This window comes from Gouania willdenowi, chromosome 21 (assembly GCF_900634775.1).
Source record: "Gouania willdenowi chromosome 21, fGouWil2.1, whole genome shotgun sequence".
NCBI lineage: Eukaryota > Metazoa > Chordata > Actinopteri > Blenniiformes > Gobiesocidae > Gouania > Gouania willdenowi.
Window position 1 is genome coordinate 22,959,347 of NC_041064.1, and position 22,847 is coordinate 22,982,193.

At 39.8% G+C, this 22,847-nt stretch overlaps 1 protein-coding gene and 1 pseudogene across 3 annotated transcripts in view; one reads left to right on the plus strand and one right to left on the minus strand.

Moving 5' to 3' along the window:
- The window catches only part of LOC114455454 (beta-galactoside alpha-2,6-sialyltransferase 2-like), a 75,807-nt gene that overhangs the window by 13,912 nt on the left and 39,048 nt on the right, over positions 1-22,847 (minus strand). For 2 of the 3 annotated variants that reach the window (XM_028436699.1, XM_028436698.1), the window contains exons 4-6: positions 18,386-18,483; positions 15,444-15,545; positions 12,433-12,607 (exon numbers count right to left, since the gene is read on the minus strand). In XM_028436699.1, the coding sequence (XP_028292500.1) occupies positions 12,433-12,607; positions 15,444-15,545; positions 18,386-18,483 (375 nt within the window). The remainder of the gene's footprint in view (positions 1-12,432; positions 12,608-15,443; positions 15,546-18,385; positions 18,484-22,847) is intronic. The other variant, XM_028436700.1, reaches the window with a different exon arrangement.
- LOC114455768 (uncharacterized) lies at positions 14,046-14,163 on the plus strand (annotated as a pseudogene).

Sequence of the window (22,847 nt, forward strand, 5' to 3'; positions counted from 1 at the left end):
GCTTTCCTGGCTTCACCAGGTTAACCAGCGACACATCCAACTCGGTGAGCTTCACTGCCTGCTTCAGAAGCTACGCCTGGATGATGACTGTTTCCAGCGGTACCCGTGGATGACCAGCGCCCGATTCGACGACCTGCTGGGTCGGATTGGCCCACGGATGTCCCGGCAGGACACCAACTACCGGAGTTCCATCTCTGCAGCCGAACGACTGTCTGTCTGTCTCCGGTAAGTTTCATAAGCAACCGAAGATGCCATGATTCATCAGACACATCTCTCAAATACACAATAAAGATAGATACTATATTAATCCCTGCTTTATTGTTTTTTATCATAAATATATTACAACTAAAATAAAAGTTAATCATTATAATAAATTATTTACTATTGTTATTTTTTGTCCTCTGGAGATCTATTCTGGAAGATGAGGCTTGTTTCATTAATATTTATTGTTTTTAACTCTTATTAATAAATCATTATTTATTTACTACTGTTAATTATTGTCATCTGGCAGATAAGGCCTGTTCTTTCTAATCTCTCCACCTTTTATGCACACGTACACACCCACATTATATACAGGTATATCTGATTATCAATGATCTGAGCTTTTCTATGTTGTTCACTGTGCAGGTACCTGACCACAGGTGACTCCTTCAGGACCACAGCTAACAGCTATGGACGAGAGGTCTTCACATCGTACTTGTCTGCAGGAGCCGTTCCATGGCTAGACATATTCCACCAGAACACCCAAAACGACTATTTTAAGAGCCAACCACATACTTCTATAGAGCAAACTGCCTATTGTATTAACATGTGTATAATAAATATGGAAGAATGAGAAGAGAAACGTCTGTCAGCTTCATTTTTAACCAGATAGAAATAATCCAAGAAACCTCACCTCTGAAATTAATTTAAGGCATTAAAAGTCTCACACAGAATCAATATGAGGAAACTATATATTCTTGTATGAACAAAATATATAACCTTGATGTGGTGTACACATAGCTGTTAAGATGCATTGATAGAAATTAAAAAGAAAGCAAAAGTACACTTTAAAATGTGTTTTTAATCAACAATTCTGAAAGAACACCATGTACATTAACATAATACCTCAATTTTAAACAAACTGTTTACTTCAATATTATAAAACTTACATAATAAACAAACTAGTATAAAAAAACTATTCACAATGTGGTTCCTGCCATGCAAAGAGTGCCGCCCATCCAGCCCAATCCAAAACCTAATTAAAATATTCCAAATTTAGTGTTACCGGATGATAATCAAGAAGTTTAAAACTTTGAAATTTAACGTTCCATAAATTCTGGTGGCACTTTTTGCAGGATAGGAAGCAGGTCTCTGAAAAACATCTCATCCTCAGTCAGAGCTGGTGGTGAGGAGGTGGTCTCCTGAAGGTCTGTAGGATAAGCTGCTCCACCTCTCTTGGAGAGCCTTGGCTGGACCTCTTCTGTGCTCTTTTTCCTTAAAAATAAACAAACATTATATATATACATATAAAATAGCTTATCAAGTCACTGTTACTTAAATAAGATCATAGATATATTTTAATTAAACATTAAATGAGGTAATGATCAACATTGTCATCGCTGATATACCAAGCATTTATAGATACATTTTATTTATAACAGAATGCAAAACAACTTCTGTCATGTTCATATCAGATGGTTTGGCTGCACTTGTTTCTGCAGGAGATGCTGCTGCAGCATCATTATCATCATCATCATCTTCTCCTGCTCCCTGAGCACTATCTGTTCCCCCTCCCTGTCCTTCTCCATCACTCATCTGATTGTTTACCTCTGAGTGACAGCAAACAATATATGAAACACATTACTATACATTTTAAATCACTATACTAGATTTAGATCCCCCACTAGAAGAAGCCCTGTGATACATAAAGGCCTGAATATTAACCTGGTATATATTTCTATATGTCTGCACTGATAAACAAACCTCCAGTCTCTGATGGTTGACCATACTCTGTGGTCCTATCTTCCTCAACCCTCTGCCCCATGTTGCTGCTTGTCTCTCGCGGTGAAACAAAGGGGTCTATGAAGGACATGACCACAGGGTATTTCCACCGTTTAGATGTTCCTGCAGCTGACCCACCACGGTTCTACTGACTTTTTTTTCCTCTCATAACCCATAAGTGAAAATAGCTGGTGTTAGCGGCTAATGCTATCATTAGCTAATGCTATCCTCACTCACTGCCGATTTTCAAAGATGAAAACTACAGAGAGAACATTTACCTGCTGCTCCACCTCCTCGCTGATTCTCCTCCACGCCAAATCCTTCCTGGTCCCGGTTAAAATAACAGGCTCCCGGTGGTCACACACCGCTACGATTAGCTTCTCCTCAATGGTTGAACGGGTGAAAATACTGGTTTCCGTGTTGCCTGCCTGACGTCATTGCCAACAAGGACTCTGATTGGCTTTCGCGCCTGCGCGTCACGCGAAACTGCCGCTGGAGTTCAATATTTTCAACTCAAGCGAACGGCGAACAACGCGAAAATCGGGAGCGCGCTTGCCGCAGCATTCGCGTTCAACGCGCGAAACAGTTCGCGCCGCCCCACCGGCGAATAATTCGCCTCCCAGCGCGTCTAAACCATTGACTTTGCATGTAATGTGTTCGCTTGTGCCGCAGAAGCCGCGTTTGGTGTGAACGTAGCATTAGAGCGAAAGAAAGCAGCCTTGGCCTGCAGACATTTTAAGGGCCGTTATACGTATGACAGCATTGCTACTGAACTGGACAAAATCCATTCATCCTTTGGTATTTCTAACAAAATCACAGCTACTGTCACAGACAATGGTTCAAATTTTGTGAAAGCCTTTAAAGTTTACCACCCTGTTCAGGGTGATGACTCTGAGGAGGATGAGGATGACTCTGAGGAGGATGAGGATGAGGACGATGAGACTTTTGTTGACCTTCATGATGCCTTACAAGACATAAATGTGGAAGAGGGTATGGAAGTGGATGTTGTGACTTTACCACCACATCACAGATGTGCATCGCACACAGCAAACCTTATTTCATGCTCTGATGTAAACAAGTGGCTACTTTCAAGGCCAGACATAAAAGCTGTATACAGAAGTGCCACCTCCAAATGCACAGCTTTGTGGAATAAAGCCAGCCGTTCCACAGTGGCTGCAGAGATAGTGGATGAAGTCCTTGAAAGGAAGCTTTTTGTGCCGTGCACAACCAGATGGAACTCCTTTTATGATGCTGTTGCTCCTGTCTGTGAATTCCCAATTGCTGAGCTGAACACCATTTCCTACAATTTTGGGGTGAAGGCCATCACAGATCGGGAATACCAGTTCCTCAGAGAATACTGCACAGTAGCACTTGACATTCTTCAAGGTGAAGACAACCGTTACTATGGCACCCTCCTACCCACACTGGAGACCTTGATCTCCAAGACCCTGGACTTGAATAGTGGCCTCCAAATCCTTGGTGACCTTCCAGAGGCTGATGTCGAGGCAAAAGCTAGTTTTTCTTTCAAATACATTGAATACATGAATTACGTATTAAGTATGAATTATGGAATTAAAATAAAATGAAATGTTTATCTCTTCTCATTGTGTATGTGTGTGTGTGTGTGTGTGTGTGTGAGTTTCATTTCAGGAAATCAAAACCAGATTCTCAGAGGTGCTGGAAAGCAAGGCTGCCATCTTGGCTGCGGTGACACAGCCCAGATTTAAACTGCGTTGGCAAGAAAGAAAGGGCAACGCCAAGGCAAGTCTGCTGGCGGAGTGCCAGAAATGTGCCCAAGATGAAGATCAGCTAACAGGTAGCAACGCACCAATGCACAACCTCAGCACCAACTCAGCCATAGAGGATGAATTCTTTTCCTTTGAGGATGAGGAGGACACCTCTGCTTCTGTGGAAAGCCAAGTTGCTGACTATTTAAAATCAGGAGCACAAGGGATGGACATTCTTAACGGATTCCCACTAATAAAGAAAATGTCACTAAAATACAATGCAGCCGATCCATCCAGTGCCCCCGTAGAGAGACCATTTAGCCTGGGGAAGCTGGTCTTCACCCCAAAGAGGAACAGACTGACCAACAAGAAGTTTGAAATGCTGCTGCTTCTTAGATACAACCAGTGGTTTGAAGGGAAGGATAGTTAGGCTACATGGGTTAGTCGGATACATGACTGATACATATGAGTGTTTTATAAGGAGTGTTTGGATGGAAGTTTAATATTTAGGAGCTTAAATTCAATCTTTAAAAGCACTCCATCTTGTTAAACTGTTAACTTTCTTAATAGAGATACATAAATACAGCAGCCTGTGTCTTCCAGCCTATTTATCTCAGGTTGGTAGAGTTATATAATGAATTAAGAATAAGACTAGCTAAACACTTTTTTGTTGTTTAAATATTTACTTTTGTTGTGAACAAAATACTTGCAAGTACAGGTTTTTTTTACTTGACGAGTTGTCTCAGGTTGTGAGAGTTTGATTTAATTTGCTATAAAGTAAAATGCACTGTTTACTTTTCAAGAATATACTTGAAGTGCAGGATAAGCCTCTTGCTGTCTGTTGATGTGCAACAAATATCAAAGGTTTTGTGTAAGCACCTATCTGTTTTACTCATTTCAACTGACTTGTGAAAACTACTAATAAATCTGAATTCTTTGACATATAGCAACTTTTTTTTAACAGTAACGCAAATAGTTACTTTCCTTGGTAATGAGTTACTTTTATTATAGAGTAATTCAATTACTAACTCAATTACTTTTTAGAACAAGTGGTGAGTAACTATAACTAATTACTTTTTTAAAATAACGTTCCCAACACTGATAATAAGACAACATCCTTTTTTCAGGACATGAACATAGACAAGCATATATCTAGCATTTATAATTCCACTTTTTTCAAGAAGGATCAAAAGTACTCATTGATAGAGTTCTGTTAGGAGGCAAGGCAAACTTATTTGTATGTCACATTTCATACACAAGGTAATTCAATGTGCTTTATATGATTAAAAAAATTAAAGTAAAAACAGTTTAAGATTTAAATAACAAGAAAATCAGCAATAAAAAAAACATTAATTCAACAAGAACGATTAAAAAATCTCTCTCTCAATCATATGCAGTAGAGAAAAAAAGTGTCTTTAACTTTGATTTAACAATGTTCACATTGGATGCTGACTTCAGCTCTGCTGGCAGTTTGTTCCACTTCTTTGCAGCATAACAACTAAAAGCAGCATCACCATGTTTACTGTGAACTCTGGGCTCCACTATCTGATCTGTGTCCATAGATCTGAGAGACCTGCTGGGTTCATACCTGACTAACATGTCACTGATGTATTGTGGACAAAACCCATTCACAGATTCATACACCAGCAGCAGAACTTTAAAGTCTATTCTGAGGCTGTCTGGGAGCCAGTGTAAATACTTTAAAACTGGAGTAATGTGTTCTGACCTCTTTGTTCTGGTTAAGACCTCAGCTGCAGCGTTCTGAACCAGCTGTAGATGTTTGATGCTCTTTTGGGGGATTCCTGTCAGAAGACCATTACAATAGTCCAGTCTGCTGGAGACAAAAGCATGGACCAGTTTCTCCTGATCTTTCTGAGCCATTAAACCTTTCACTCTGGAGATGTTCTTTAGGTGGTAGAAGATGTTTTTGTGATAGATTTGATCTGACTGCTGAATGTAAGATCTGAGTCAATCAGAACACCAAGGTTTTGTACTTGGTCTTTAGCTTTTAAAGATCGAGAGTCAAGGTACTCGCTGACAGCACTCCTCTTTTCCTTGTTACCAAAGACAATCACCTCCATCATGTCATGATTTACTTGAAGCAGAACAGATAATGGAGCCCAGAGTTCACAGCAAACACGGTGATTCTGCTTTTAGTTGTTATGCTGCAAAGAAGTGGAACAAACTTCTAGCAGAGCTGAAGTCAGCATCTAATGTTAAATCCAAGGTAAAGGCTCTCTTTTTCTCAACTGCGTATGACTGAGAGAGACTTTTTTTATCATATTATTGACGATTTTAATGTTCTTATTGATTTTTAATCTGTTAAATGTTTTCTGTTGCACTTTTTACTCATGTAAAACACATTGAAATGCCTTGTGTATGAAATGTGCTATACAAATAAATTTGCCTTGCCCGAATAATGTAAATACAGCAGCCTGGATTTCCTAGAAAATAATTACATTTGGTGGTATTATTATATACAAGAATACATCATCAGTCTAACTAACCAGTCTTGCTGGTTGTCACTCAAACTCACAACACTGGCTGGGATCGATAAAATGTGATAATCATTTTATGGCTGATATCGGACCTATATCCGATATCATTATCGGATTGGGACACCCCTAGTATGAAAGCACTTCAAGTTCACAGATCTTGCAGTTCTTGAAATGCTCCCACACATATACATATACTGTATATAAAGTGTGATATACCATTCTGAGCACTAATGCTCCCAGGATCGTCTCAGCGGCGTGGAAACTAACTTACCTGGAGAGTGAATTTGCGTGAATTTGTGAGATCTTGAGATTCCCGTTCAATGATGCTGCCAGTATGCAGCACTTTAACTTTGAGAAAACACTTAACATCTTTGGGGTCAATATATTTTAAAAATAAAATAAAATAGGCTATACTGTATTTCCAAAACTATTTCAAAACAATTAAATTATTCCATGACTTTTAAAGCCTGGAAAATAGTTTTTTAAAATTCCATAACTTTTTCAGGAATTTCATGACAGTGTGGACCCCCGCATATGCTTAATCTTTTTTCTTTGTAAATACATTAGCACCAATGTATTTACAAAGCTGCCAACATTGCGCTTTTCCCAAAAAAAACTGCCTAATTGAAAGTGTAGTGTCACTGTGAATCACTGTATGCCACAACCACACAAAACAACCTACCCCTCCCACAGTCCACCACAGTTCTATGTCCCTTATTTCAGGCATGTTCCTATCTGGTTGCTATAGCAACATTTCCAGCTGACACAATACAAGTATCTGTATTGAGACATCATTAAACCTTTAAAATTAGATACATTTACATAATGGGGACAATTCAGACAAGAAGGAGTCACAGCAGCCACAGACACCAACTGGAGAATGCCACAGTGATGTGAATGGGATAACGAGGAGAACCAAAACAGCAGCGTGGACTCAGAAACCGGCAGCTGATGACCACATACTGTAAAATAAACATATCAATAAATCAAGAACTAATCTTAAAAGAACAAATACAAGTTTGGGCTGAAATTGAACTTACAACCCGGCTGTCAGGTTGAGTAATCGCGCTGCAGGAGGAGGTAAACATACGGCTCAGACTCCACAAAGGAGGGCTGAAAAAGAGTTTTAAATTAACTTCTCCAGACGATCCTCCGCTCCCCATAAGGCAGACAATCCAGCGCCCTACCTGCAGGATTAGTACTGCGCACACACACGAGCTCCGGGAAGCAGCTCCGCTCCCAGCCACACCACTACAACGGAGGAAAACCGGGGTAAACACAGCGCCCCAAGGATCAAAAACAGTGCATGCATACCTTGCTATGCACGCAGCTCCGCACCGGCACAGCGTCAGATTCCCCGCACACACACACGTCAACTCCGTGAAGGAGGAAGAGGGAGACAGAAGAAGAGGCCAGCTGGGTGCGTTTATATGCAGTGCACTAATTACTGAATGGCTGCACTGCCCCTCTGTGGTAGGGAGAGTAACTCCCTCTTGCCACATACCGGTAATAGGAATGCAGGAAAAACACTTCTATGCCTTTGATTACGGAACTCCACATCCCACAATGCAATGTGGAAAACTTTTACAAAACTGTCAATAAGAGTGTGTGCAATGGAGATTAAAAACAAACTTGTGAGCATCAATTTCAACCTTTCATGTCTTTTCTTTGGGCAAATGATCTTCAATGTGTTATTCTATGAAGCCTTCACTATGTCTTTATTTGATCCGAGCAGCTTTAAAATACAACTCAACAAATGTTGTGGATTGGCCTAGTGACTCAGTCTGCAAGAAAATACTATGAATTTGTTGTGATATGACAGCTAAAATCACTACACTGAGGCAAAACGAAAAAAAAAGTGGTTAAATTTTAAGTTTCTGGGTGTTTAAATAACAACAGGTTTCTCTGAAAAATGTTTCCCTTTTTAAAAAAAAAACAAGTGAAGATGAAGTATCAAGAAAAATGATGTGTTTAAAAGAAAAGGCTGAGTGTGTCTGGAGATGACAGCTAACTTAATAAACACATAAAAAGACAACCGTGGACATTGACATTCTATTCATTCCTTCAGGTGCTGGAGGGATCACAACCATTTAGATCACTAGAATAAAGCTAACACAGCTGTTAAACTTGATAATACTTTATTTTGTGTTTATCATCTTGGGAACACAGATGGCTCCCAAGCCAAAAAGTTTGACCAGTGAATTCAAGTGACAAAGTCAATGCATGCCTGGAATCCATTAAACTGGTGTGGTGGCAAAATTAATAAATTATATTCACTCATATATTTTACTCCATTAAATATATGTCTGCCTAGAGATGTAACTTTCCATCACTCTCTGTCTGTCTGGGAAGGTCAGAAACTCTCACGTGCCTCACTCCAGATAACGCAGTTGCTGACTCGAGGTCAAACATCACAATACACACACACACACACACTCACACACACACACACACCTACGTACCTCCTACGCATGTGATTATCATATGCGATACCGATGATGCCGAACTCATGAGACTATCTGACCCCCTTCCTTCTCTTTCCTCCGGGGTGGGGTTTTTGGGTCTGTATAGTATTGTGCTGAAAAACGTTTCCTGCCCAGTCTTGTCGTGTATCTCCGGCCGGCCGGACAGATTCATCTCTGTCCACTCTGCTTTGTACTCATTTTTATTTAGTTTAGAATAAATCCGTTATTTATTTTTTTAAGTCTGGTTCTTATCATTCATCAACGCAGAGAATCTGTCAAAACTTAAAGCCAAGGCAAGCATAAATTTGGCCCTGACACTGGCAAAAAAGGGAAAACAAATGGATAAGAAAATTGTTGTGGAAAAAAAAAAAGCATGTTGGGATTTAAAGTAATGGCCTAGATGAGCTTCAGTCAGCTCCTGCTGAAATGTGCTGCTCGGTAATGCAAATCTGCATGCTGATAGTGCCATTGTGCACACTGAAGATAAAACACATTCCAGTAGGGTTCAGTTTGTGCATGTCTTTTTTTTTTTTAAAGGATTTTTTGGGCTCTAGTGGCCTTTATATGACAGTTGCTTGACAGGTAAGGGATCAGAGAGAGCAGGGAATGACATGCAGCAAAGGGTCCCAGGCCGGGAATCGAACCTGGACCGGCTGCAGGTGAGGAAATACAGCCCCCATTCATGGGGCGGGCGCTCAACCCACTGAGCTAAACACCACCCCAGTTTGTGCATGTCTGTGTGTTTGTAGTACCCCCCGGTGCCAAATTGTAACGGTTCCTACTATAGTAGATATTCTACACGACGATACAACCATGGATTACACAACTACCGGTGCCAGTTTCTGCTACATAGTGGCTGCCTCTACTCTCAACCTGGCTTCTCACTGCACAGTCTAAGCTTACTGCACGCTATTCACTTGAAAACACACCAAACTTCTGCAACCAAACGCCACAGCTGCTGAATGATTGGCTGTTTACCTGTTACTGGTGACGTCCGGGGATATGATAGGCTGTTTCTGCACGCTGGGTCCGCCTGTCTGTTAGCTGAATGGCTGTTCGTGTGTTTCTGCCGGCAGAACGAACTCCATGAAGACAGCTTCGATAGAAACTTGCTTCAAAACAAACAACAAGCTAAAGTTCTCTCTCGCCTGGACTCGCGCACGGCTTACCATCATTAACACGGAACAACACATGGCAGAAGCACCGGCCCGAGCGGCGAGTCTGCCATGCCGGCGTCGTCGCCAGTGGCATCACTAATTTTGCTCAAAAAACCAAACTCCAAAAGTCCCATTTGGAACTATTTTGGTTTTAAATGAGGCAGAGACGGTAAAGCAATAGGAGATCCACTCTGCAGGCTCTGCCACCAAGGTAATGGAGCCAAAGGATAGAACACTTTTTTTGTTTGTTTTTTTCAGCACGGACTCCGAGGGATCTTTTTTTATTTATTTATTTATTTTATTTACAGAGATATTTACAATGTACCAACAATATTTACAATTTATACACACACAAAGGAGGGATCACATCCAAACTAATAAAACACCAGTGATGTCACCCAGAAAATGCATACAAATATAGTTTCCTCAGGGAATCAGTTCCTATTTATTGTATTTTATCCTCCATGATTTATTATGTTGGAGAAGAAGCATTATTGTCAAATTGTCAACATGTTTTTTTTTTTTTTTTGTTTAAAAGAGTGGATTCGTTATCCTAAGTTGATTATTTATATTAGTTAAACATAAATTGATGTGCAAAGGAAACTGAATGATTTTTTTTTTTTTATTTCAACCATATAAATTCTATCTTCATTTATTCGATTTTTATTGCTTATTCGCTTTTGTTCATGCACCAAACAACACTATAAGTACAGTGCATACGGAAAGTATTCATAGCGCTTCGCTTTTCCCACATTTCATCATGTTACAGCCTTATTCCAAAAGGGATTAAATTCACTTTTTTTCTTAAAATTCTACACATAATACCCCATAATGACAAATTAAAAATGTTTGTTTGAGATTTTTTGCAAATTTATTAAAAATAAAAAACGAAGAAATCATTTGTACATAAGTATTCACAGCCTTTGAGATCAAGCTCAAAATTGAGCTGCGGTGCATTCTGTTTCCACTGATCATCCTTGAGATGTTTCTACAGCCTAATTGGAGTCCACCTGTGGTAAATTCAGTTGATTATACATGATTTGGAAAGGCACACACCTGTCCCACAGTTAACAATGTATGTCAGGACCACAAAACAAGCATGAAGTCGAAGGAATTGTCTGTAGACCTCCGAGACAGGATTGTCTCAAGGCACAGGTCTGGGGAAGGGTACAGAAAAAATTCTGCTGCTTTAAAGGTCCCAATGAGCACAGTGGCCTCCATCATCCATAAATGGAAGAAATTTGGAACCACCAGGACTCTTCCTAGAGCTGGCCGTCCCTCTAAACTGAGTCATCAGGGAAGAAGGGCTTTAGTGAGGGAGGTGACTAACAACCCGATGGTCACTCTGACAGAGCTCCAGGGTTCCTCTGTGGAGAGAGGAGAACCTTCAAGCAGGACGACCATCGCTGCAGCACTCCACCAATTAGGCCTGTATGGTAGAGTGGGCAGACGGAAGCCACTCCTTAATAAAAGGCACATGGCAGCCTGCCTGGAGTTTGCCAAAAGGCACCTGAAAGACTCTCAGACCATGAGAAACAAAATTCTCTGGTCTGATGAGACAAAGATTGAACTATTTGGCGTGAATGCCAAGCGTTATGTTTGGTGGACACCAGGCACCGCTCATCACCTGGCCAATACCATTCCTACAGTGAAGCATGGTGGTGGCAGCATCATGCTGTGGGGATGTTTTTCAGCAGCAGGAACCAGTAGACTAGTCAAGATTAAGGGAAAAATGAATGAAGTAATGTATAGAAACATCCTGAAAGAAAACCTGGTCCAGAGCGCTCTTGACCTCAGACTGGGGCGACGGTTTATCTTTCAACAGGACAACAACCCTAAACACACAGCCAAGATATCGAAGGAGCGGCATCAGGACAACTCTGTAAATGTCCTAGAGTGGCCCAGCCACAGCCCAGACTTGAATCCCATTGAACATCTCTGGAGGGATCTGAAAATGGCTGTGCACCGACGCTCCCCATCCAACCTGATGGAGCTCGAGAGGTTCTGTAAAGAGGAATGGGCCAAAGTGGCCACAGATAGGTGTGCCAAGCTTGTGGCTTTATATTCCAAAAGACTTGAGGCCGTAATTGCTGCCAAAGGTGCCATACCAAAGTACTGAGCAAAGGCTGTGAATACTTATGTACATGTTATATTTTCATTCTTTATTTCTAATAAATTTGCAAACATTTAAAAAAAAATGTTTTTCATGTTGTCAAGGGGTATTTTGTGTAGAATTTTGAGGGAAAAATGAATTGAATCATTTTTGGAATAAGGCTGTAACATGATGAAATGTGGGAAAAGCGAAGCACTGTGAAAACTTTCCGTATGCACTGTAATTAATAAGTATTTCTAACTTGTACAAATACATTGCAGTTCATAGAAATAGTAATAAAAAAAGGCTTTAGTATCGCGGCATTACCTGGAACCATGATACTTGGTCTGGTATAGTATCGTGATTACTCATTTTGGTATCGTGACAACTCACCTGTACCATATCAGAACCATGACCACAACCGTGTCAATCAAATAGAAAGATAAGACGGTTGCTGCAGAAGCACTGTGTGCTCTATGTAAGGAGGTATATGTTCATGCATGTACTCACCCATGAAGCCAGTTGAAGTAGGATGTGGTTGGATGTTCACCTCAAAGTTGCTCTGAACCAAATCCCACACTTGCCATATGTAACTGGGATGGAGGATGTAGGAGGGCTGCTCAGGATGTAGCTTGCGGTGCTTGACATATGGATCAAACACATTGAATTCAGGAGCAGCATACCACTGAGTGAATAAACAGAGACAGAGGGAAGGAAAACAGTAGGGGGTTGAATTTTGTGATTTTGACATTTTTTTTTTACTAGTACAGTGCCCGTCGAAAGTATGTATTCATGGTGAGCTTAAGTAGAGTTGTCAATTATGGCCAGATGAGCATGTGTTTGAAGGTTGGATGTACAAAGAGGTGTATATACTTTGTACTCTGTAGTGTTATACAGGGGTATATTTGCAGGAGCAACGTAAAATAGAGTGTGCAATTTCCCTGGTTAAATTCTATGAGACTAGCTCATGATGAATTGATAAATAAAGTTTGTACCAATTCGGCGGTTTACTATAGGTAGTGATGTGTATTAAAGCATTTAACATGTGATATTAAAGGTTTATAGTCCTTTTTTGAATAAAGAATTGACTCCAGGCATAATGCATATGAGTAAACTGTAGGTTAAACAAGAGGCCCTTTTTAAGCAATAACACCATGACTAATTCCACAGGAATTTTGGTGCAGTATGGTAAAGATGGAAAACAGGCATGTGGAATGTTTATCCAACTAGTTACTTGTGATTTTGAGGCCTGGGAAGACATAGAATGATTCCAGATGTAATACTTGTTTTCCACAAGTCTGTGTATTACTGTGCCTCTTTTTTCCTTTACATCAAACCAGAACTGAGTTGACTTCTTATATGGTGATGAGCTAATGTTAAAGACATACCCCAAAGATATATACGCCTTGGCTTTCCCCGAGCAGTTCAGAGTTTTGCTTTTCTCTTTCGGGTTCAGAGTTATGCAACGATCCGGCCAGCATGCTCTCGGCAAGTCACATTTTTTGTTAGTTGTCCAGGACATTGATTGTATTAATGAACTGCATATTATGTACAAGTCATTTGTCCCGAAGACTTTTTCCTACACCACCTTTTTTGTCATCACCATCCACACCACAAGAAACAACAGTAGAATCTGATACAAAACATACATTTGTACAATTAAAAGTATTTATTTGGTATTTCGAAAAGGAATAATTTATTTTTCAAAAAAACATGATTATAATACGCATTGCAAATAAATAACAGTTAGCCCATTGTAGTGTGATTCTGGAGTCATTTTGTGTATTTTTTGTGTAAATATTTAGTTTTGTGTATTTTGAGTCATTTTCATATTTTTGTTGTCGTTTGGTCTATTTTTCTGTAATGTATGTTTTTCGAAGCCTTCTTGTATATTTTTGTAGTAGCAAGATAGCTAGCAGAAGAATGGCTCTTTCTACAGCAGAATACAGCAGTCCTCTCCAAAAGATTACTGAACTGGAGACTACAGTGTGAGGAATACAAGTAAACATTGAGGTTAATAAACTCTGTAGACATGATAACGTTACAACTGTGTCACAGTTTCAAAACAGCAGAGTGGATAAAGCTAACTCGCTACCTGCCCGTGCTAACAAAGCTATCAGACCTAATGTGGCCATACCAGCCTGTCATTGCCCGATCCCGTTAGATCTCGGAAGCTAAGCAGGTCTGGGCCTGGTTAGTAGTTGGATGGGAGACCACTGAGAATTCCAGCTGCCACAGTGAGGTGGCAGTCACCCTAGTGGTATTTGTCATTGTGTCCTTGGTAGGTATGAAACGATTAATTGTAAGGCAGTTAAAAATCGATTCAATCATTCATCACGGTTGATATCGATTTTCTGAAAATAGAATCGCAGTACTTTTTTTAACCAGCAGAGGGCGCTATCCACAAGTGTAGGCGGCGGGCGGAGTCTGCTAATACTTTCTTTCTGGCTGCCTTCTACTCTTAAATAAGTTAATAAATGATTCATTACCCCTTAAGCACCGAAAGAATATCTGTAATATTACTTGAATATCTGTAAAAGTCATGTTTTTTATTAGCTCTGTCTGCTAGCATAGCATCTCTTCTTCACTGCAAGTTATCTGCATGCCAACCGACCACTGTGTTACCAGCGCCCTCTGCTGGTCCAAACAAATATGACGTAAATCAGTGCAATCACGGTTTTTTTTTTTTTTTTAAAGTCCAATTGTTAAGGCACAAAATACATTTTCAGTTGCACTTGTAAAAGAAAAAGAACTATTATGCAGTTTTGCATTGTTTATTATAGAACCAGAATTTAAATTAATAGGCTTCATTTTCATTTGTATTATTCCTTTATTTATTTCATTCAAGATTTATTTTTAGTTAAATTGCATTGTTTTGAATTGTTTATCAAGGAATTATTTTGACAATGAAAAATAAAAGGAAAATAGTACAGCATTTTCTAGTTTTTTTTCCCAAAAAAAAAATTTGTCTACAGTCCCATTTTGTAAAATAAATCGTGAGAGAATCGTATCGTGAACCCAGTATCGTGAATCAAATCGTATCGGGAGTTGAGTGAATCGTTACATCCCTAGTCCTTGGGCAACTTTACTTAACGGGCGAAGAGGCATCTATGTGTATGATATCTGTGTGTGCATCCACATGTTTCACACAAGTTATGCTTGCTTAGGTATAATTTTATTGTTTTAATGTTTGAAATGGGAGATTTTACACAGTCATTTGTCACTAATGTGCAAATGACTCCATTTCGATTTAATTTGCAGTTTTCCGGCATCACCACTACGTGTTAACAAAAGCATAAATTACAATAGAAACTTGCCAACACAAAGATGGTGCAAAGCACACACTTTAGCACTCACATGTCACTCTTGATACACCCAACTTTGGCATGTGCCACTCTTTTCTGCATATGCCTCCCTTGTTCATGAGGCTCCAACCCTCACTCCCCGTGAGAACCAGTTCACCTGGCCCAGTGACCAATGTATTGTGAATGATGGTATTGGATACTTTGTATGATACATACCTTGTGTAGGTCTCTATTGTAAGGTGGAGGGTCGAAGGCCACCAGAGTTACATTCTTGAAGATAGAGTTAGTCGGAAATGAAAATTTAGGTTGCGTCAATACCTGTAAAGGGAAAACAAGTTGAAGTTGGAAATGTGATTTGATATGATTCGACAAAAGAACTGCCAGCCACCGGGGTGGGAGAGCTCACTTCTAATCTGACAAGTTAGAAAATGTTCTAACAAACACAAGCACTTAAGCAAAAATATGTTCTCTTATCTTGGAGATAGACCTGCTTATAACATATTTACAAAGTGTGCTCAGCACAAAAACATCACAAAATCTATCTTTTGTATGTATTATGAATAAAAAAAAACGTTTTGGTTGTTTTTTTTGGTTAGAGTTCAGGTGACCGCTGCCTGGGGTTGATGGGTCGATGAAGTAAAAGGATTTCACTGCATGGTTTGCATTGACATTATGATGGAAATAGAAATACTGTGAACAGGACTATAATGTAACTAAAATATGGCAGAACATACATTTGAATAGATTTAGAGTAATTTTCAAGAATTTTTCAAAATGGCAGTCATGGCCAGAGAGTCGCACCACATGATATTTTGACACTTTGAATAACAGAATAAATTACAGAAGTAATATTTTATGTGAAGTGCATATATACTAAATTACTACATATTTGGTATCTTTTTATGCATTTAAACCTTTTTTTAACTAAAAGAAATGCAGTTGGAAAGAATTTTTTGGTGCCACGCCATTGAGCCATGTATGCATCACACTGTGCACAATGTGCTTGCTAGTGCATTTGTTTATCATTTAGAGTGACCTGTGTCCAAAACTCACAGCAAGAATGTCCATGAGACTATGACAAGTCTGACTTGTAAAGCGAAGGCAAGGCTGAATTATTCATCAATTAATAATCACCTGAACAATTAAATGTGAGTCTGGGACACTCGGATGGACTATGCTTCTATCCTGTTCTGTTTGCCCTTCTGCTCACTAACCCCAACCAGTCGAAGGCTGTCACCTCTGAACCTGGTTCCGCTGGAGATTTTTTCCTTTAAAAAAGAGGGAGTTGTTTCTTCCCACTGTTGCTAAATGCTTGCTCATATGGATCTTGTTGGGTTCTTTCTTTTTCACGATGGACTTTATATTTTGTTCAGTGCTTTCAGATTACTTTGTTGTATTTTGCGCTATATATATTTATACATATATATATATTTATACATATATATATATTTAAAAATAAATAAATAAATAAAGTTGAATTGAATTGAATTTAATTGAATTGATCTGCATCATTACAACCATGTTGTAATGATGCAGATGTGACCATAGTGCGCCAGCTGCAATGCAACAGAAATTATATCAGACACCGTAGAGTTAAAAACAGTATGTTCTTTGGTTATCCTTACTCTTAACAGCAGCTAATCAACTGATCAATTAATAAAGAAAATATACCTCCACACGACAGACTCATGGACCTTTTCCTTTAACATGATGTAATCCAATATGTGGTTTCCATGGAGATTAAATGGGTCAATTATGAGCATAATTTGCTTCAAAAAGTTGTTCTAATTCATTTTGGTTAAAAAGCAAATAAAATGTTTACATAAGAGACTATAAAATCATATAAGACTATAAAATCATATAAAATCAGTTCTTTGCCACGGCAACATTCTGAACATTGTGATCTGCTGCTTGTGACACGACACACTATCCTTCCTAAAACTCTCAAACATGAAAGGTAGAGACTGCAATCCTGTTAAGAAATGCTTATTACTGGGTGAAATGTTGCTTCTATCCTGAGAGTAGGCAATACATTTTGTATATATAAAAAAAAAGAACAAAAAGAATCAGACCTCTGTAGTAACTGGAATCCTGTAAAAACTCTAACCATTATCTGTCAGTGGAAAGAACCAATCAAATGCCTTCATGTCTCATCCTGCCCTGATTTGTTATTTTAATATCAGATATGCATTCAAGCTTGTGGGGTGTGGCATTGGACGGAACCTTGATGGAAAAAATGAGATAGAGCTTAGAGGAGATCTTGCTAGCTGTCAACATTGTGGACTGCATCTTTAACTAGCCTGAAACACATCAGTGTTAGAAGTGAACCAGGGCTATACAGAGCACAACCTGCAGCAGAAGCCTTACTGTATGTAAAACCTTTGCTAAACAAAAGAACAGCTGCATCAGGCTGTGAATGCAACATACACTCAAGAGCTGAACGATTAATTGCATTTGCAAAATTATTGCAACAACATAAAACGTGATTTTCTAATCGCAAAGGTTGCAATTTCATTTAATTCTTTATTATTATTGTTTTTTTCTTGTCCTGTCTTGTACTGTCCTGTTAAGTTCAAAGAGTGTTTAGGAAGTGCAGTCCACATGTTTACATGTTTCATGAAAGTGTTGTAATCTGTGCTTTAAAATGTATATTTTATATTTATTTAAAGTTTAAATAAATCTGAAATTGTTTATTATGAAACAGATTGATGTATTGCTTGTGTTCATTGAAAAATACATGACAAGAGGACCTTGAAAAATGAATCGCATATTAAATCGCAATCACAATATTGAGGAAAAAAGAAGAAGCCTTAATTTATCACAAATGAAAAACCTTTGCTGAACAAAATAACAGCTGCATCAGGCTGTGAATGCAACATACACACCACAAAAAATCAATCTGATGTAACCAAATGTAACCAAAGCTACTACATTTAAGCTCAATAAATGGAGAGAAACAGGCATCTGGTTGAAAGTATTATTGCTCTTCATTGCATCATGATACATTGATTTCAACAACAAAATTATCATCAACTCATATTGTGACTAGTGATGGTTTACAATTGTAGAGCCAGCACTAATATATAGATCTGTATGTACTTTGCTCTACCACTGTATCTGTATATAACTCTTCATCATTATGTACTATTCAGTCTTACCAGCGAGTTCATGAGGCGGATGGTGGTTTTGCTCCCCACGTCTCTCTCATAATTTTTTGTGGGTGCTGAGTTGAAGCGTAAAACTGCATCGTGAGAATCTAAAAAGCAAACAGAATACAAATGACACTTGATGCATATGATTGTGTAGCAAAAAAAAGCTAAATTGAGAGTTGAAAAATCTACAGTTCCTCCTGGTTTTTTAAATTAGTAGGCAAACAAAAGTCATGCAACTCACTGCTGTCATTGTTGTTGTTGGAAATCATTGCTCTAATAAATCAAGGAAGTTCTGCGTGTGTGCGTGCATGTGTGCATGCGTGTGTGCTGAAACTTTTTTGACTGCTTTCACATAGGTTGAGTGTGTGCATGCATTATTTTGGACTTATTTGGTGTTGCAAAACATTTATTTAAATTTTATTTAGCCTGGACAGCACATTCATGTTTATCCAGATATGAAACCTATTCAGCTTTTGACCTCAGTGTGAGGGGGCGCTAGTGCACCAATCTGTTCATTTACAACCTCTAATATTTTTTTTTTCTTTGTCTGCACATGCTGTCAAAGGTCAACACTACAAAAAATTTAATCTTTTTAAGACAGCAATGCATGTTTTGTTATTGCAATTAAATAAATGAATTTATTTTATTGCATAATTGTGACCATCACCAGCCCTCCATAAGGAAGGGTAAGAAACATTTTATTTTATGGAGGATATAGAAAGAGAGGGCAGTGTTACACCTAGTTGAGGGGATGAGGGGGTGGGGGAGGTGGAACTGAAAAGGAAGGAAAGACTCAAGGTAGGAAATGGAAAGGGTGGGGTTGATTATTTTAGAGTGAGAGTAAGGAGATAAGTTGTAGTTGTGCATATTGTGCTTGTTGTGTTGTGTAATCAAGCCAGTCTGGTGACAAGTGTGAGGATTAGGTATAATGGTGGTGGCTGTGGACAGAGAGAAGGAGTAAGTGGTAATACCTAAAACAGGTATTTGGGATCAACGTGTCAAAAGTTAAGCCCAGTACCAGTTTTATCCCACAGCCCAAGGCATGCCAGTGCATTGTAGACCAATGTATGTGCAAAAACCACTACTGCAAACTCAAGCGCCGCCCAGGGCCCGAAGATGCAGCCAGGCCAGCAGAAAGAGCGGAGGCCAAAAAGCCCCAGGCCACCTACCCCGCCAGAACCGGCCCAGATAGCCGGCCAAGCCCGCCGGACCCAAAGAGCCCCCCCCCCAGATTGGAAACCCTCAGAGACGAGCTCCCGGGTGAAGCCTCCCAGCTCACGATCCGGCCACAGGGACGCGCCGAGCAGCACAGCCGGAGACCCATCCCGCGGCATCCCCTGAACAATGCTGGCTCCACGAAGCACGGCTGCACACCCCACCCCCAAGTCGCAGCCGGGCCCCAGCCACATTCCCCAGTGGTCCAGGGGGCGAGTGGCCCGCCCCACCACAACAGGGAGTGGCCGAGCAGGAAAGAAGCCCGCGCCCGCACCAGGGCCAGCACTTGCCCGCATGGCACCAGGATACAACACCCTCCACAGTAAGGTGGCCCCCGCTCCCCCGACAAGAGAGATTGCCACCATGCCAGCCAAGGACCGGCGAATCCAAGCACCTCCAGCCAGGTGCCACCGCCCCACACCAATGTCACCAGCAAAGCCACCCCCACACACACAGAGGCCACCCCCAATTACCCACACACCGACCCGAGACACCCCCCCGACGCCAGCACAGCATGAAGGACAGCGGGCCCCAGGTCACCATTCCCACCCTGCCCAAGGCAGTGCGGCGCCACACCGAGCTGCGGCCAGTTCCTAAGCAGACGGCAGGAGAGCGTGCCTCAAGACGCCTATCCCAAAGACTCACCCATGCCGTGGCACGTCGCCCACGGGGGCCCGGCGCACTCAGCCAGCAGACCAACCACTCCCAACGTGGATCCGCCAGGCCAGGAACCACAGGTCGTGCCCCCACACGCCCACCGAGCATGACCCCAGGTTAGGACCCAGCAAGGGCAAGGCCCCACAGCACCTCCCCCGACGCCGCCCACGCGGTCCCCCAAGCGAGCCCCGGAGGGGGCCCGACTCGGCCCACTGCACCAGCGACATCTTAGGAGAAGGTGCTCCCCAGGGAAAAAGCCAAAGCGCCCAGGCGAGCCAGCAGAGCAACCCACAGCAGCACCCCAACACCTCTAATTAATATTCAGTAGAAGAAGACTCCACAAAAGAAGGTAAATATTAAAAACGTTTTGTACTGCTGAAAGCTATTTAAAAATGTTGCAAAACATTTATTTTCATTTTGTTTTGAGATTACGGCTCCCAATTTTGATCACATCGTGGTACTTCTGGGTCAGTTTTCTTTTTCTCTCAAGTCTCACGCGTTGGGCGTTTTCCTTTGCCATATTGTTTTTTTGTTGCCATTGTAGTGTGATTCTGGAGTCATTTTGTGCATTTTTTTAATGCAGTTTTGTGCTTTTCTGTTGTCATTTTGTGTATAGATATTTTGTTTTGTGTATTTTTAGTCATTTTCATATTTTTGGTGTATTTTTCTGTAATGTATGTTTTTTAGAGTCATTTTGTATATTTTTGTGCATTTCTGATGTCGTTTTGTGTACTTTTTGTATAAATATTGTTCAGTTTTTTGTTTCATTTTACTCATTTAGTATATTTTTATTATAAATACCTTATGTGTGGTGAGGGCGCGTGTGCGTGTGCGTGTTCCCGTGAAATGTTTGAGACACTGATAACCAAACTCTACAGCCATTGTAGCGTCAATCAGAAGTAACAAAACTTCGCAAAACAAAATGCAAAGTTCCAAACTACATGAGTGAGTGAGTAAATTATAGAGCATTATCTACAATTCAGCTGTCTTTTTTTCTTTTTTTAAACAAAAATCATTGTTTACCTTTGAACCGAGTGGTCAGAGCTTGGCTTCCATGCGCGGCACCACAGAGAATCTACGGTTTTCCAGATGGAGTATTGAATGGGTTGACTTCATTACCGACTCTCGTGAAACAGCACGTTAGTGAGCAATTACACGGACAGTTATATGGTTTAAACAATGGGAAAATTGTCTGCAAAAGAATCACCAGTGGCTGACGGTTTCAAATGATCTATTCAGAGAGCTCCCGTGTTTGAGACACTAACGATAGCAGAAAGTAGAGTCCGTGACCCGCGATTTAAAGGAAGTTTGGGATCACAGGAATCATTTTAAATAACCATGAAATAACAACTTAAATAACTTTTAGCAGTAGAACGTTTTTAATATTGACCTTTTTTTTTAAATTCAAACAAACTGCGACACAGTGACGTCATGAACCCTGAACCGGGAGTACCGAGAGTGACGTAATCCTAAAATTAATGTTTTTCAACACCAAATGACTCTAAAATAACGCATGCACAGCACTCGTGGTATTTGGAAGCCATTGACAAATTTTCAGTTTGAACACACACCTCTCCACACACACACGCGCGCACACAGAACATTCTTGCTTTTATAGGTAGATAGATAGATAGATAGATAGATAGATAGATAGATAGATAGATAGATAGATAGATAGATAGATAGATAGATAGATATACATGACATCATTGTAAATATGAACAGCTGCTAACTTTTAAAAAGTATCCATTTTAATTCCTTGCTGGGAGATTGTAAGTTTACAATAAGCAGACTTGATATCAGTCATTTTACATCCATTATATTTGAATTACACCACAAATGTAAAAGTGCAAAAAAAAAAAGAAATGGAACTGTACAGAACAAACGAAACTGAAGACATGGAGAAGTTCAGAGAAAATTGGCAGATGAGAGAAGACAGCTCCACCACAGTCTGGAACAAATGTGTAGCATATAAAAGAAAACAGACACTTTTAAAAAGGGGTAAATTGTATTTCCCTAAAATACATCAGCCATTTAATGTTGTAAGCACTGGGTCCCACTTTAATATATTTTCTTATTTTTCTTTGAGTTACTTTTTTGTTTTTGCTTGTCTGTGTATTTTTGTAGCCATTTGCCATTATTTTATTCTTAAGAATTATACTTGAATCTTTACCTACTATTTAAGAATATCTATATGATGACTGAGGGCCTTTTCCTGATATTCAGTATGATGCTTAAATACAAATGCAAAACCAATGTTTTCAATATCTATTCAAAACTGTTCTATTTTATTACTCTTTTTAGCTTTTTTGGTATGAATTAGGATTCAGATGTATCTGTACATGTAAAGCTATGTTTGTGTCGGTATTGCATTTGAAATTTAAGTCATATTTGTTAATATCTAGTCAGACTTTACATAGGGGCCTCTCATTTTCAGTGATCATGGAAAATGGATAGAAATCACAGAATTAATTTCCTGTATTTACCCTTAACTTGGATTATACCTTCCCTTACATGTTTTTCTAAAGAATATCACATATTTTCATCATATTTATCCATGTAAAGAGAGTAGGTAAAATGTAGCAAATGTTTCGGA